The sequence below is a fragment of the Hemicordylus capensis genome, chromosome 6 (assembly GCF_027244095.1).
Source record: "Hemicordylus capensis ecotype Gifberg chromosome 6, rHemCap1.1.pri, whole genome shotgun sequence".
Classification (NCBI taxonomy): Eukaryota; Metazoa; Chordata; class Lepidosauria; order Squamata; family Cordylidae; genus Hemicordylus; species Hemicordylus capensis.
In genome coordinates, this window is record NC_069662.1 from 39,199,164 (window position 1) to 39,212,184 (window position 13,021).

The window sequence follows — 13,021 nt, forward strand, 5'->3', positions numbered from 1 at the left end:
TGCTTGCAGTCCTGCTGTTTACCGGTAATACAAGGAGATTTGGCTGAGATTTGGCTCTTTGTTACACAGCAAAGGAGTTGAGGTTGAACTCTGCATCCTACCTACCTTGCTGCATCCTGAAGCACAGCGGTGGGGTAGTGTTGAACGCCCTACATAATCTCGCAGGGGCTCATCCACTTAAGAGCTTTGCAGCAGCCAAATGAGTCCGTTACATATTAATCAAGTTGCAGGGCAAGCAGTGCTGTGAATTCTTAACGGAGCCCCCTGCAAAGCTCTCGTGGGGGCCTGGGCAATCCCTCAGAAACTTAAGCATTGCTGCAGCTCCCTTGGTAGCTTTGTTACTGTGACAAACCCAGATCTTATCATATTAATTCAGTTTTTCAAACAAAGCAAGCTGTATTTCGACATTAAGATCCATTGCACAGATGTCTATACACACTTTTGTGTGGATGACTGTACAGGACGCCCTTGTTTTATGTGGGGGTTAGGCTCCTGGCTACTACCACGAATGACAAAAACACACTAAAAACAACCACCTTGAGCCTATGAAAATCTGGGGGCTGGGTTCTTCAGAAAATGTCTGTCCCCAAAAGCACCCCAAAAAGGATGGAAAAGCAGAAATAAGTGAGGAATGCAGCACTGTACCTTGGCTGCTCCAGCTCCTGCAGCAATGACCTCAAAAACCAACTTATTCCTTGTTCCAGTTCTGAAAGTCTCTTCCTTGGTTGGCACCAAATCATCACAAATCAGAGGAGCTACATCACTCCACTGCAGCACCATTGGAGTTAGCACCCCAGCTCTGAGAAGTCTTGTCCTTGGTTGGCAGCAGATCAGAGGCGTTGCATCACTCCACTTTAGTTAGCACCACTCCAGCTCAGAAAAGGAAAGGAAAAATGGGGGGTGGGGGCGGGGGGATAACTCCACTGGAGAGGCAGCGGGGCTGACATCTCCATCACTCTCTTCAAACCCATGGAAAGTGCTGGTGGAGCCGTTGCTTTCAGATTGCTTCTTCAGGTGGGATGGTGCTCTCAGTGTCAACCTTGAAGAAGCTGGTGATGGTGGTCTGCTTGGCCTTTGTCTGAAGAGTCCTGTAGGGTTGCAGCGCAGCCTCCAACGGTCTCTTGAATCTTACACTGCGCTCCACTGATGGGTCAGCTTCTAAGGCAGTCCCCATCTTTAGAGATCCGATTCCTCACCAGGTCCTTAGTGGTTCAAGGCTTTGCTGCCACCATCTCCCTCCCTGCTCTTCTTTTGTCACACACAGCAGCTGCTAGAACAAGCTTCACCTCATGTTACATGAGCAATTCCTGCACCTCATCTGGCTGGATATCCTCCAAGCCTTCACCAGCAGCATGTCCTGCGGGTGTAGTGCAAGGAGACCCTGGTCCAAGGTCCTGGATTAAGGAGGGGGTGTTAGACGGCAGGAAGGCAATCTGCAGATTTGGGTGGAGAAATGGCAGGGTTGCAGGATGTCCAGGAGCATTATCCAGCAGCAAGAGAACTCTGAAGGCAAGGTTTTTTTTGCTTCCAGATATTGCTCCACCTTGGGTAGAAAGCAGTTGCTGGCCCAATCAGTGAAGACTTCAGCAGTCAGCCATGTTCTCCTGTTGGTTCTCCAGAAGCCCACGGTCGGCTCTTATTTGCCCTCTGCAGGCTCAAGGGTTCAGTGCCCAGTAAAGGAGCATTGGCTTCACCATACAGCCTCCAGCAGCATTCCCACAGACTAGAAGGCTTATCTGTTCCTTGGGTGCCTTAAATACTGGAGTGGTTTGTTCCTGCTTGGAGAGCAAGGACCAGGCTGGCATTCTTTTCCAAAATAGGCCTGTCTCATAGGGGTTGAAAACCTGCTCAGGCCTGTATGCCTTCTCTTCAATCAGCTGCTGCAACTCTGCTGGGAATCTGCTTGCCGCTTCATGATCTGTAGCTTCCCCTGCCAGCTTCACATTATGGAGGCTGTCGCGGCACTTGAAGTTCTCAAACCAGCCCTTGCTTGCCTGAAAAGTGTGCCCAGCATCAACCAGATGTTGCTGCTTTTACAGCCTCAGTGCCTTCCCATAGATCACTGGTCCACTCAGTGGCACTTTCTTTTGAGCTTGGCTGGAGAGGAGAGCTGGTCTTGTGGTAGCAAGCATGAATTGTCCCCATAGCTAAGCAGGGTCTGCCCTGGTTGCATATGAATGGGAGACTAGATGTGTGAGCACTGCAAGAGATTCCCCTCAGGGGATGGAGCCGCTCTGAGAAGAACATCTAGGTACCAGTTTCCATCCCTGGCATCTCCAAGATAGGGCTGAGAGAGATTCCTGCCTGCATCCTTGGAGAAGCCACTGCCAGTCTGTGAAGACAGTACTGAGCTAGATAGACCAATGGTCTGACTCAGTATTTGGCAGTTTCCTATGTTCCTCTGTCCAGATGTCCAGGGTGTCCAGATGTCTCCATGCATTCCATGGTGGGATCCAATGAGTGGAACGCAACCTCTGTACTTCCTGAAGTGCTTGCCACCACACTTGCATGGATGCTAGCTTTGTCTCCCCCCACCACCACCCTGATGGACTGCACAGTCAACTTGTGAATGCTGTAATGGCGCCCAACAGATGCTGTATCCCTTCGAGCCAACATGTCCACCAACTCGATCTTTGGGCGCAGGGACACAACTTTGTGCTGCCTTTTGCTCTGCCCCTCAGCAGAGCTCCCAGCTTCTCTGTCTGTGAAGAAAAGGAAACTCTGCAATCACTGAACCCTTACCAAGCTCCCACTTCACCCCCAGGGCCCTCTCCTCCCTCAAGGGAGGAGATCTGGTCTTGCAGTAGCAAGCATGCATGTCCCCTCTGCTAAGCAGGACCTATCCTGGTGTCTGCATCTGAATGGGAGGCTACATGTCGGCACTGTAAGATGTTCCCTCCCCTTAGGGGATGAGGTCGCTCTGGGAAGAGTGCAGTGCTCGCATGCAGGCTCCAATTCCCTCCCTGGCGTCTCCAGACAAGGCTGAGTGAGACTCTTGCCTGCAACCTTGGAGAAACTGCTGCCAGTCTGTGTAGACAGAACTGAACTAGATGGACCGGTGGTCAGACTCAGTACTGTACTGTATTTGTCCGATAAAGCACTCATAACCCCCAGAGGAACAATCCCAAAGATGGCATGGACTTTTGAGCAGCAGCTCCAGAGCACAAGAAACGCCAAACTCCTCCAAAAAGACACTCCAAAGTACTCCATACCAGGGGCGTAACTACTATTAGGCAAGGGGAGGCGGCTGCCTGGGGGCCCCCATGCCTCGAGGGGGCCCCCAGAGGCAAGTCACATGTGAAGTGTGTGTGTGTGTGTGTGTGTGTGTGTGTGTGTGTGTGTGTGTGTGTGTATCAGCGAGGGGCCCGTTTTAAAATTTTGTCTCTGGGCCCACTCCAGCCTTGTTATGCCCCTGCGCCATACCCCTCCAAGACATTCTCTCCAACCTCCACCATCAATTCCTCCACACCCCACAAAGCTCCTTCCTCAAACCACACTGATACAAGGCACAATATTGAAAGGGAAACCAAAAACTGCTCCTGCAAAAACCATGAATAGCCAAAACGCTATAGACCCCGGTACATGTTTCTCAACTGTGGGGAATGAGGGCCTCTTGCACTTGTATTCATTTTAAAATGATCCTGAGTACAGACCCTTCTAATGCATGATACAGATAGGAAGTGCTACTGCTCTACCTGTGTTCAACATGACATGTGGATAACTGCACCTGTGTATACTGTACACTCACATGCATGTTGAACATAATGTGCAAATAGGGCAGCAGTTGGGTGAACCTGAGGTGAACTTGACATGGTAACTGGTTCTGTGACTTGATTATTAAGCAATGCAGGCATGTAGCATTGCTCATCTTGTGCATTAGTTTTATTTATTTATCATATTTCTGTACCGCCTGACATGTGCATCCCTAGGCAGTGTACATAAGTTAAAATACAACAAATATAAAATGGGATACAATGATTAAAACAATTATGCTATAAAACCAAAAGCCTGAGAAAACAGGTGCATCTTAAGGGTCTTTGGGGTCTAAAGTTTTGCTTTTTAACTTTTGTATGGGGAGTAATCAGTGGACCAGCTGGGATGTATTGAGCTTCTTAAATACAGGTAATCTTCTTGTTTCTTAGATTGCTAAACTAAAACAGCAGCTTCAGAGAACAAAGCTCAGTGCCAGAAGCAGCAAAGAGAAAGAATGGAGCTCCCCCATTCAGGGAGATCACAGTGTGATCCCATCAGTCAAGGTAGGTTTTGCCCCCCTGTTTCTCCCCGGGGTTCAGAAATGTTCAAATCTGCTGTCGCATTGGAGGGCTGGGGAGAGTAAAACCACTGCCTCTTCCTTCCCTCCCCCATTATAGCAGCAAAGGGTGAAGTCTCTCTCCCGAGGCTTTTCTCATCTGCCAGAGATGCTAGGCAGTTCTAAGGACGGGGCCACAGCTCAGTGATGGAGGGTATGCATTGCATCCCAGATGCAGTCCCCAACAGCTCCAGTTGAAAAGGTCTCTGGTGGTAGGAATGACCTCTCTCTCTCCTCCCTCACCCCCTCTCTCTGCCAGGGACCTGGGAGAGCCAGTGCCAGAGTAGATGGCTCTGGACTTAACCATCTTAAGAATGGTTAACCGTCTACGGCAATGTTGTGTATTCACAGCAGATTAGGGAGTGGGGAGGTACCTGCCCCCATCGGAGAGGAGAGCTGGTCTTGTGGAAGCAAGCATGACTTGTCCCCTTAACTAAGCAGGATCCGCCCTAGTTGCATATGAATGGGAGACTTGATGGGTGAGCACTGTAAGATCTTCCCCTCAGGGGATGGAGCTCCTCTGGGAAGAGCATCCAAAGGTTCCAAGTTCCCTCCCTGGCATCTCCAAGATAGGGCTGAGAGAGAGACTCCTGCCCACAACCTTGGAGAAGCCGCTGCCAGTCTGTGAAGACAATACTGAGCTAGATGGACTAATGGTCTGACTCGGTACATGGCAGCTTCCTATGTTCCTATCTGGGGGATTGTCTGTTTGCATAAAGCTGTCAATAGCTTCCTTACTACATCATGGGATGTCGTCATTGCAGGTCTCCCCGCCTGCATCCTTGCCAGTCCTGACCACCGTGTCGCTCAGCCCCTATTTGCACAACAGCCTTGATGGTCTCAATCAGGAATTGGAAGAGGCATTTGTAAAGGAGCAAGGAGATGAGGAACTTCTCAGAGTGAGTTCTAGGTTGGCTGTGGAAAAACCTGCCGGGGGCAAGAGAGGGGAAACTGCCCTTCTCTATTCCAGAATGCTTTGCTTGGCCTGAGATGCCGGTGCTGCTGCTGCCTTGTTGCTCCACCTTTGCACAGCTGGTCAACTGCAGAGCACACCCACCCAACACTCATTCTGAGCTGCGTCTGTGAAGTTCGTCTGTAGTCTGTGTAGTCTATTCTGTGCCCCTGCCCATTTCAAAAATTTATTTAGAGAAGTGGGATGCTTGGTAATGTCATACGTCCTGTTTCCAGAGTACACCATACTTGTTCAGAATGCCTTTCAAAAATGTTTGCCCTGTTCTGTCTGCCAACCTGGAGTGTGTGGGTGGGGAATGCATCCATTCCCTCCTCCCTTATGCCTGGTCCTTTTGAGATGCAGCTGGTGCACAAGGTCCCCTAAGGAGGTAAACTTTGCTGCAGTTTCTTATAATGATGAAGCACCTTATAATGAAGTGGTGGTGCTTTGGAGCAGAGAAGAACAGGAGGGTAAGAGAGTGCTTAAACCTTCTCCCAGTGACCTAATTTCCCCCTGAACGTCTTCCTGCCACCCCAGCCTGGTTTTACCCCTGCATCCCAGAACATGAGTGGGTGTAAAAGCAGTAGTGTCAAAGAAAAACGGGCTGATGAGAAGAATTAAAGCACTTCCACAGTGCTTCTCCTCTGCTTCAAACCACTCTCTCCCTTGGAGAGGAGAGCTGGTCTTGTGGTAGCAAGCATGACTTGTCGCCTTAGCTTAGCAAGGTCTGCCCTGGTTGCATATGAATGGGAGACTAGAAGTGTGAGCACTGTAAGATATTCCCCTCAGGGGATTGGAGCTGCTCTGGGAAAAGCAGAAGGTTCCAAATTCCCTCCCTGACATCTCCAAGAGAGAGCTGAGAGAGATTCCTGCCTGCAACCTTGGAGAAGCCGCTGCCAGTCTGTGTAGACAATATTGAGCAAGATGGACCAGTGGTCTGACTCGGTACATGGAAGCTTCCTATGTAAAGGAAAAGGGCCCATTGGATCCCTTTACTGCATGCAGTTGCAGCATAACCAACAGTTTATCTTGACTTCTTTTTAAAGTGCTAGGTATCAGCTGTTGACATGTGCCTGCCTGCTCGAGTGAGTAGGGATTTGCATCTGCAGTCTTTTTTTATTCTCTTCCCCCACCCACCCCCAGTCAACGTGCCCTGCTTGCTGCTGCTGCTTCTCCCAATTTCCACACCAAAGCACATCTTATTTGTTGTCCCCTCCCCTTCTGACAGAAATAATTGGACAGCTATTTTTAACGGCAGCGATGCTATTGAGGAAAATAGACATCTTGTGGAGACATACATGCTTGTCCTTGATTCTTTCCCCTCCCAGAGCAGCCCTATATCCACTCCTCAAGATGTTGACAGTGGTGTGTGCACTCCTGCTTGCATCTGTGCCAAAAGATAATTTTCCCCTTCTAGATTCTGGATGTCCCTGATGGCCATCGAGCCCCAGCCCCTCTCCAGAGAGGCATTGGAGATTCCTTGCTGCCACGACTGGAGCACAGTGGTAGCAGCTGCAGCAGTCTCTCTCCTTCTCCGTCCCCTTCCGCCGCTCTTGGACGGTCCCCGCACACTCCTGCTCGAGCATCTGTGGAAGAGCTTTCCCCTGGTGCATTGGAAAAGCCAGTGCTGGAGGCTAAGGGAAAAGGTAGGCCTGGAGGGTCAGCTGCAGTCTGTTCTGGGCACAGGAGGCCCTTGAGGGAAATCTTGTGCTGTACTTCTGAAAAGTTCTCTGGCTCTGTTGCCCTCAATTGCAAATTGCTTTTTACTTTTGCATGAGAATGCAGTCTGGAACCTGGTGGGCATTGTAGGCTGTACTAGGCAGATCTGGTTTGCCAGATTTGGGGAACTGTGGGGAAAGCTAACCGAAGGCAAGTATGCTTTGGAAAGTGGAAACACCTGCCCCCCCCCTTTTTAATGGACTTCTACATTAGCAAGACTCTGATTTTACTGTATTTATCCAAATCGAAGATTACTCCGCATTAAGACAATCCCCTTAAAAAGTAGAGGTTAAATACAATTTATACCTGCATTTACTCGAAAGGAACAAGATGCTGAATTTAAGACAACTGCCTGATTTCTAATATCAAAAAAACTTGGGGGAAACCCCTAGTAAACCCTGAATTCCGGTAAATCCAGTGTAAAATTAATGAGTCCAATATATTTTTGGATCCTCTAAACTTCCCTAGCCCCCTCTAACCAAATGCCCATTGACAGATGACATTTTACAAAGTGCTGGGGGAGGAGGATTAACAGGAAAGGGTGTGTAGCAACCAGTGCTACCTGTAATGGGGATTCCAGGTTCCCCAGCAGCAATGGTTATCAACATCTGGGAATCCCCTGTTACAGGGAACATTTCTTGTGAAGTGTATGTTTCTAGATTCTATACCATGAATATCTAACCTTGGGCTGCAGCCCTCTTTATATGGGCCAGGCTACTAAGAAATTTCTGGAAGTTAGAGCAAGCGTGGAAAGCCCACACATTTTGAGCAACAATAGGGTAATCCAGTGAAGAGGTTGGACATAACTTCTGATTGATCAGGCCATCGTGGGCACTGTTGTTGAGACTGCCCTTGAAGAAAAGTCGGAAAGCAGGAACCATTAGAGGGGTGATGAAAGGTTTGAAGCAGGAAGTAGCAGTCTGAACCAGGTGTGAAGGCGGTGTTTGTGGCAGCAGGCCTGACTTGCAAAAACACAGCACTCAAACTTTTTCCATCTGTGAGCCAGCTCTGACTGTGCAAGTGGTGCTATGTAACCAAAATTCAGAGGTCTGCAAGCTAACTGCCTCTTTCTGTAGACGGTGTCTGTCTCTTGCTGGGTGCATTTCACTGATTTTCCAAATTTGCACGTACGTGAGAGCTAAAAGAATATCTTTACAACATATTAGAAATACGAATGAGTTTCCTGACACTGGTTTGCTCCAGTTCTTCTCTACTACAGATCTAGTTATTTTTGCCACTGTTTTAGGGACATCTTGATGCCCAAGGCGCTACTGGGTATACTCACAACATGCACTGAATGTTAGCAGTAACTGACAGATCCATTAAAATGTCTATCAGGCTGTACTGAGGCCTTGGGTAGTCTAACAAGTTGCTATAGAAAGTTTGCTAGAGTTGCTATAGAGGGCTGACTAATTCATTGCCATCAAACACATGTAAAAAAAAACCCTACTACTTGATTATTACGCTTCCATCTAACAGCTTTATCTTAAATCTTGCTAGTATCTAGTATAACTGATGTATCATTTTACACGGAGATTCTCTTTGTTTCTGCAGTTGTCCAAACTTCTGTTTTTTTGTGGGGGGTTTTAAATTCACGTTTCTCTTTTGACAGAAAATGGCAACAACTCTCCAGTCCTTGCCTTTGCCTTGTCTCCTCGTCCCAACCACACCTACGTGTTCAAGCGGGAACCTCCTGAGGGCTGCGAGAAAATCCATGCTTTTGAGGAAGTGGCGTAAGTAGGATTGCCTTTTGTGGCACTGGGTGATGCTGAGTAGCCCTACAGGCTGAAATGGACCATGAACGAGGCCCTCCTTGGCCTAGAACACAGGTAGAATCTGGGAGAGAAAAGGCAAAGAGCAGCCCCAACGGGGTTCTAATGGACTCTCTCTCGCACACACACACTCACACTCTCATGCAGAAGAATTTGCAAGAGTGCCACACAAGCTACATAATCCTTGTTAAATTACATAACGGTAAAGGCCAAGGAAAGATGCAACTTTCAGGGGCAGCAAAGTTGGAGAGAACAAGTTCCACACTTAATTGCTAAACATTTCTAGTCAGGTACCAACTCTGTTTCAGGCCCTTAGCAAACTCTGCTGTTACTTTTTGAAGGTTAGCCCTACTGACTGGAAACTGTATTTGTGATTTTAAAGGAAAACTTGCATTCTCATTCATGTTATAGGTTCACCTGCTGTGTTGGAAACAGCATACTGGATCTTTAGTAAAATATGTCTGCTATGGGGATGTATGTGTACATCCAACATACCATTCCTGCCCATCTGATATCTTGTTTGCCCACACAGCAGATTTTTGCAGGGACCATACACAAATTGACTTGGGAGATATAGTGTTCAGGTGAGCCACTATTTCTGGAACCCTCTAGCTCTGAATTTCAAAGCACCCTTAGTGTCACTAGGCAAGCCACTATACTTCAGCCTAAAACTTTCATGTGGGTGGGTTTGTGAGGCTGGGGCAAGAATTGTTATACACTTTGTACACTAGCAATACTTGATGTACAAAGTCCCATGCCAATCTTACCTTCTCTCTATGGCAGGCCTGCTCATCTTAGGCCCCCCCAGCTGTTTTTGGACTACAACTCCCATAATCCCCAGACACAATAGCCAGGGATTATGGTAGTGGTAGGCCAACATCTGCAGGAGGGCCAAAGTTGAGCAGCCCTGCTCTGTGGCTACTCCCCACATGAACACCTTTGTACTAAAACACAAAACCCAGAAATGTGGCAAAGGATCTTTCACTGACCACAGTCAATACTCTTAATGGCAGACATATAGCAATAGCAATAGCACTTACATTTATATACTGCTTTATAGCCGGAGCTCTCTAAGCGGTTTTCAATGATTTAGCATATTGCCCCCAACATTCTGGGTACTCATTTTACCGACCTCGGAAGGATGGAAGGCTGAGTCAACCTTGAGCCCATATGATATAAAAAGCGGCACCTGGTGAATAACCCATAACAAGTTGTTCTCTGGGCAGCTTGCAAAGTAAAACAATAAAACTGAATAAAACATGCAATTAGAACACATGAAGTTCTGCCTTCTACACTCTATATGTGTGTTCCTCACCACTCTTTGCATTGTGATTTCTTCTCCAGGCCACTAAGCCCCGATCAGACTTTCCTGCCCTCCTGTCCTGATAAAAATAAAGTCCACTTCAACCCAACTGGCTCTGCCTTTTGCCGGTTCAGCCTGGTGAAGCCTCTCATTCCCAACGTAGACTTCCTGTTCAGAGACTTCTCTTCCTCTCCCAGCCCCATGCTGCCGAGCACGTTCTCCTCTTGCCAGCCCACTTCCACAGTCCCAATCCTCAGTTTGCAGAAAGACTCGAGAGGAGACAACTTCAGTGAGACCCCTAAATCGCCTTCATTGAACTTGGAGTCCTGGAAGCGGAACCAGGCTGAAGACACCGTCCTCTTCCACAGCTCCCTCGTTGTCTGAAGCTCAGTGGGTGGCGTAGAGCCAAAATAAATCCATGGTCCCTCGACGCACTTTGGCCTGTGCAGAAGAGTGCCTTGGAACTGGGAAACTGAGCGATCCCAGCGACAGCCTTAAAAGTGCAAATCGCTACTGGACTCCTTGCACCCACAATAGGTTTTTCCTTTTGACTCCTGGTACTTAAAGCACTTCCTTTCCTTATGAGTTAGTGTCAAATGCATTCTGCTATTGTGATAGCCAAAGAACATCTAGTCTTCTCTGATGGAAGAATGCATATTAGCCACCAGGTTCTCTCCCTCTCGATAGCTTGCTGGTTGAAGCAAAAGTTTGTGTGGTGTTTTGTTTTTTGTGTTTTTTAAATAATCCTAAGAATGTCACACAAGCATCCCACAGGGTAGGGAGGATGAAATGGTTCACATATAGCCAGAGGAGCTGATGTACACTGGCTTAGCAGATGACTGCTAGGCAAAATTTTAGCAGGCCAACCTGTGTTCCTCCTAATGAAATTAGTCCTGTAAAATGCAGAGCACAATACAAAGGAGTCCTAATTGTGTTTGCAGGGGGTGCCAAGCCTACAGTAATAAGCTAAATGCTTGAAAGAAGCATTTTTTTCTCCTAATGATCATGCTATAACAAGTAGTAGTTTAATGAGCTGGCCTTCAGTGTTTGTGCCTTTTTGAGAAAGAGGTCTTTAGATAGACTCTTCTCTTATAAAGGAAGAACAAAGGGAAGTGTTTCTCTGCAAAGTTTCCAGGTGGGCCGCTGGAGATAGGCCTTGCAATAGCGTTCTGAAAAAGGAGAAAAGGCTCCAATGTTGAAAGCTCTCTGGCAGAATGCAGCTGTTAATGGAATCGCTGTGTGCTGTTGTTGTCTTCATTGTATAATGAATTGGCCAGTCCAGCTAGGTCTGACACTACTGCTCTTCTAGTCAATGAATCTGGGGAATCTGCACAGCTTTAATCCCACTTTTAACGCACAGAATAACACTCCAAAGACCCCCAGTCCACTTCTTCCTACACCTTCTTTCATCCCCACCCCACAATTGAAAGGCCTTAAACCTTGTGATGCCTTGATTGTAAAGTGTATTAGAAATGAAAGTGTCTTGTTGCTAAGCCTCTGGATTTCATTGGAAAGGTTTTCTTAAACCTGAGACAGAAACTATATTTTCTTTGAGAGACAGTATTTTTGCAGCTACTTTTGAAGTTTTGTATATTTTAATGTATGTATTGCAAAAGCTTAATGGAAAAATGTTGGCCTTAAGAGGTTCATTGCCATGTCTTCAGTTGAGAGGTTTTTGCAGATGTTGGTGTTTAAACCAATTCAAAAAAATAAAATTTCAGGCACAACATGTTTTAAAATTATTTATACAATGCTTTGTGTGAAGAAAAGGGGATAGATAGATCAATCTAAGCTCAATCTTGAGACTATTTTTTTTAACAGTATTTTAAAAGGCACCGTGAGACCACCCAGGAAAGGTGCCAGATGGAATACAATTCTGGTACTCCTACTGTTTCCATTGTAATAGTCAAAGCTCTCATCTCGCCAACCAGCTCCCAAAACTGAATGTGTTGCTGTGAGTCGATCACCTACTAAATGGTTGGCATTGGGCTGAGTCCCATCACTCTCACTGGAGCCCCTAACATTTTCTAGGAAAAGAAGTTTGACAAAATGGCCCAATATACTGTCTGAAGTGGCTGTGAATTTCATTTTTACACAAGCCTGGATCTAGTGTAATGTCACTGGGGTGTATCCTAAAATTAGGATTGGAGAGTTAGGTAACAAAGGATTGCAGCTGTATTGCATGTTGAATTTAGGGAAGAAACACACAGGCTAGCTGTGCTGAAGCTATCTGCAGACCAGGTGAAGTTAAATCAACATGGTCTGTTACAGAATGCTAGGCCAAAAAGAAAAAGGCAGGGCTAGGTTTAGATGCAAAAGCTGCTTTGTACATGAAGAGTTGGGGGAAAGTATTGCTTCTCTAAAGAGCTTCATTTGCTGGAGCTCTATGACACTTAAGCAGGAGAGCAGTGAACACCTAGGTTCAAAACCTGCTCTGCTAAACCCTAAGATAGCCATTCTTCCTAGTGCAGCATGGTGATAGGCAGAAATGACACGTTCATTCTCCCTCATTTTACAGGTATGAGACAGGCTAGTCCAGTCAGTCGGTTACATCCAGGCGGAGTTACTCATAAGTACCTGCCTTATTTCAATAGGAATACTCAGTGCTAACTGAAGCAGGCAGGCTGCTGAGCTTCAGCCTGTAGCCAGGAGGCTTCACCCTCTTCCCTCCCTTTCTGCAGTGGGCAGATAACTGAAGCTGTCAATCCTCTCGGGGGACAAATACTGCGCTTGCAGTGGGGAGAGGCAGGAGGGCTCCGAGAAGCTCCTAACAGCCCTTCAGGTACCCCTGTAGGGAACCTCCTGGGTTAAAGCAAGTTTCCTTCCGGATTGTCCCCGTTTGCCTACTCCAGTTCAACTGCGCCTGGAGTAGGCAGTGCATACATGAAGAATTCTGCTCCCTGAGTAAAATATGGTACAATCTAAAGGTGCCTTTTCTAATTCCATGCAATCAATGTGGTGTTGGG

General features: G+C 47.2%; 1 protein-coding gene across 4 annotated transcripts in view; it reads left to right on the forward strand.

Moving 5' to 3' along the window:
* FAM117A (family with sequence similarity 117 member A) overlaps positions 1–11,782 on the forward strand; it is a 57,246-nt gene extending 45,464 nt beyond the window's left edge. For 3 of the 4 annotated variants that reach the window (XM_053266509.1, XM_053266510.1, XM_053266512.1), the window contains 5 exons: positions 4,143–4,256; positions 5,074–5,208; positions 6,679–6,907; positions 8,593–8,713; positions 10,097–11,782. In XM_053266509.1, coding sequence (XP_053122484.1) covers positions 4,143–4,256; positions 5,074–5,208; positions 6,679–6,907; positions 8,593–8,713; positions 10,097–10,439 — 942 coding nt within the window. In that variant the 3' untranslated portion in view covers positions 10,440–11,782. The remainder of the gene's footprint in view (positions 1–4,142; positions 4,257–5,073; positions 5,209–6,678; positions 6,908–8,592; positions 8,714–10,096) is intronic. The other variant, XM_053266511.1, reaches the window with a different exon arrangement.
* Positions 11,783–13,021: the final 1,239 nt, after the last annotated feature.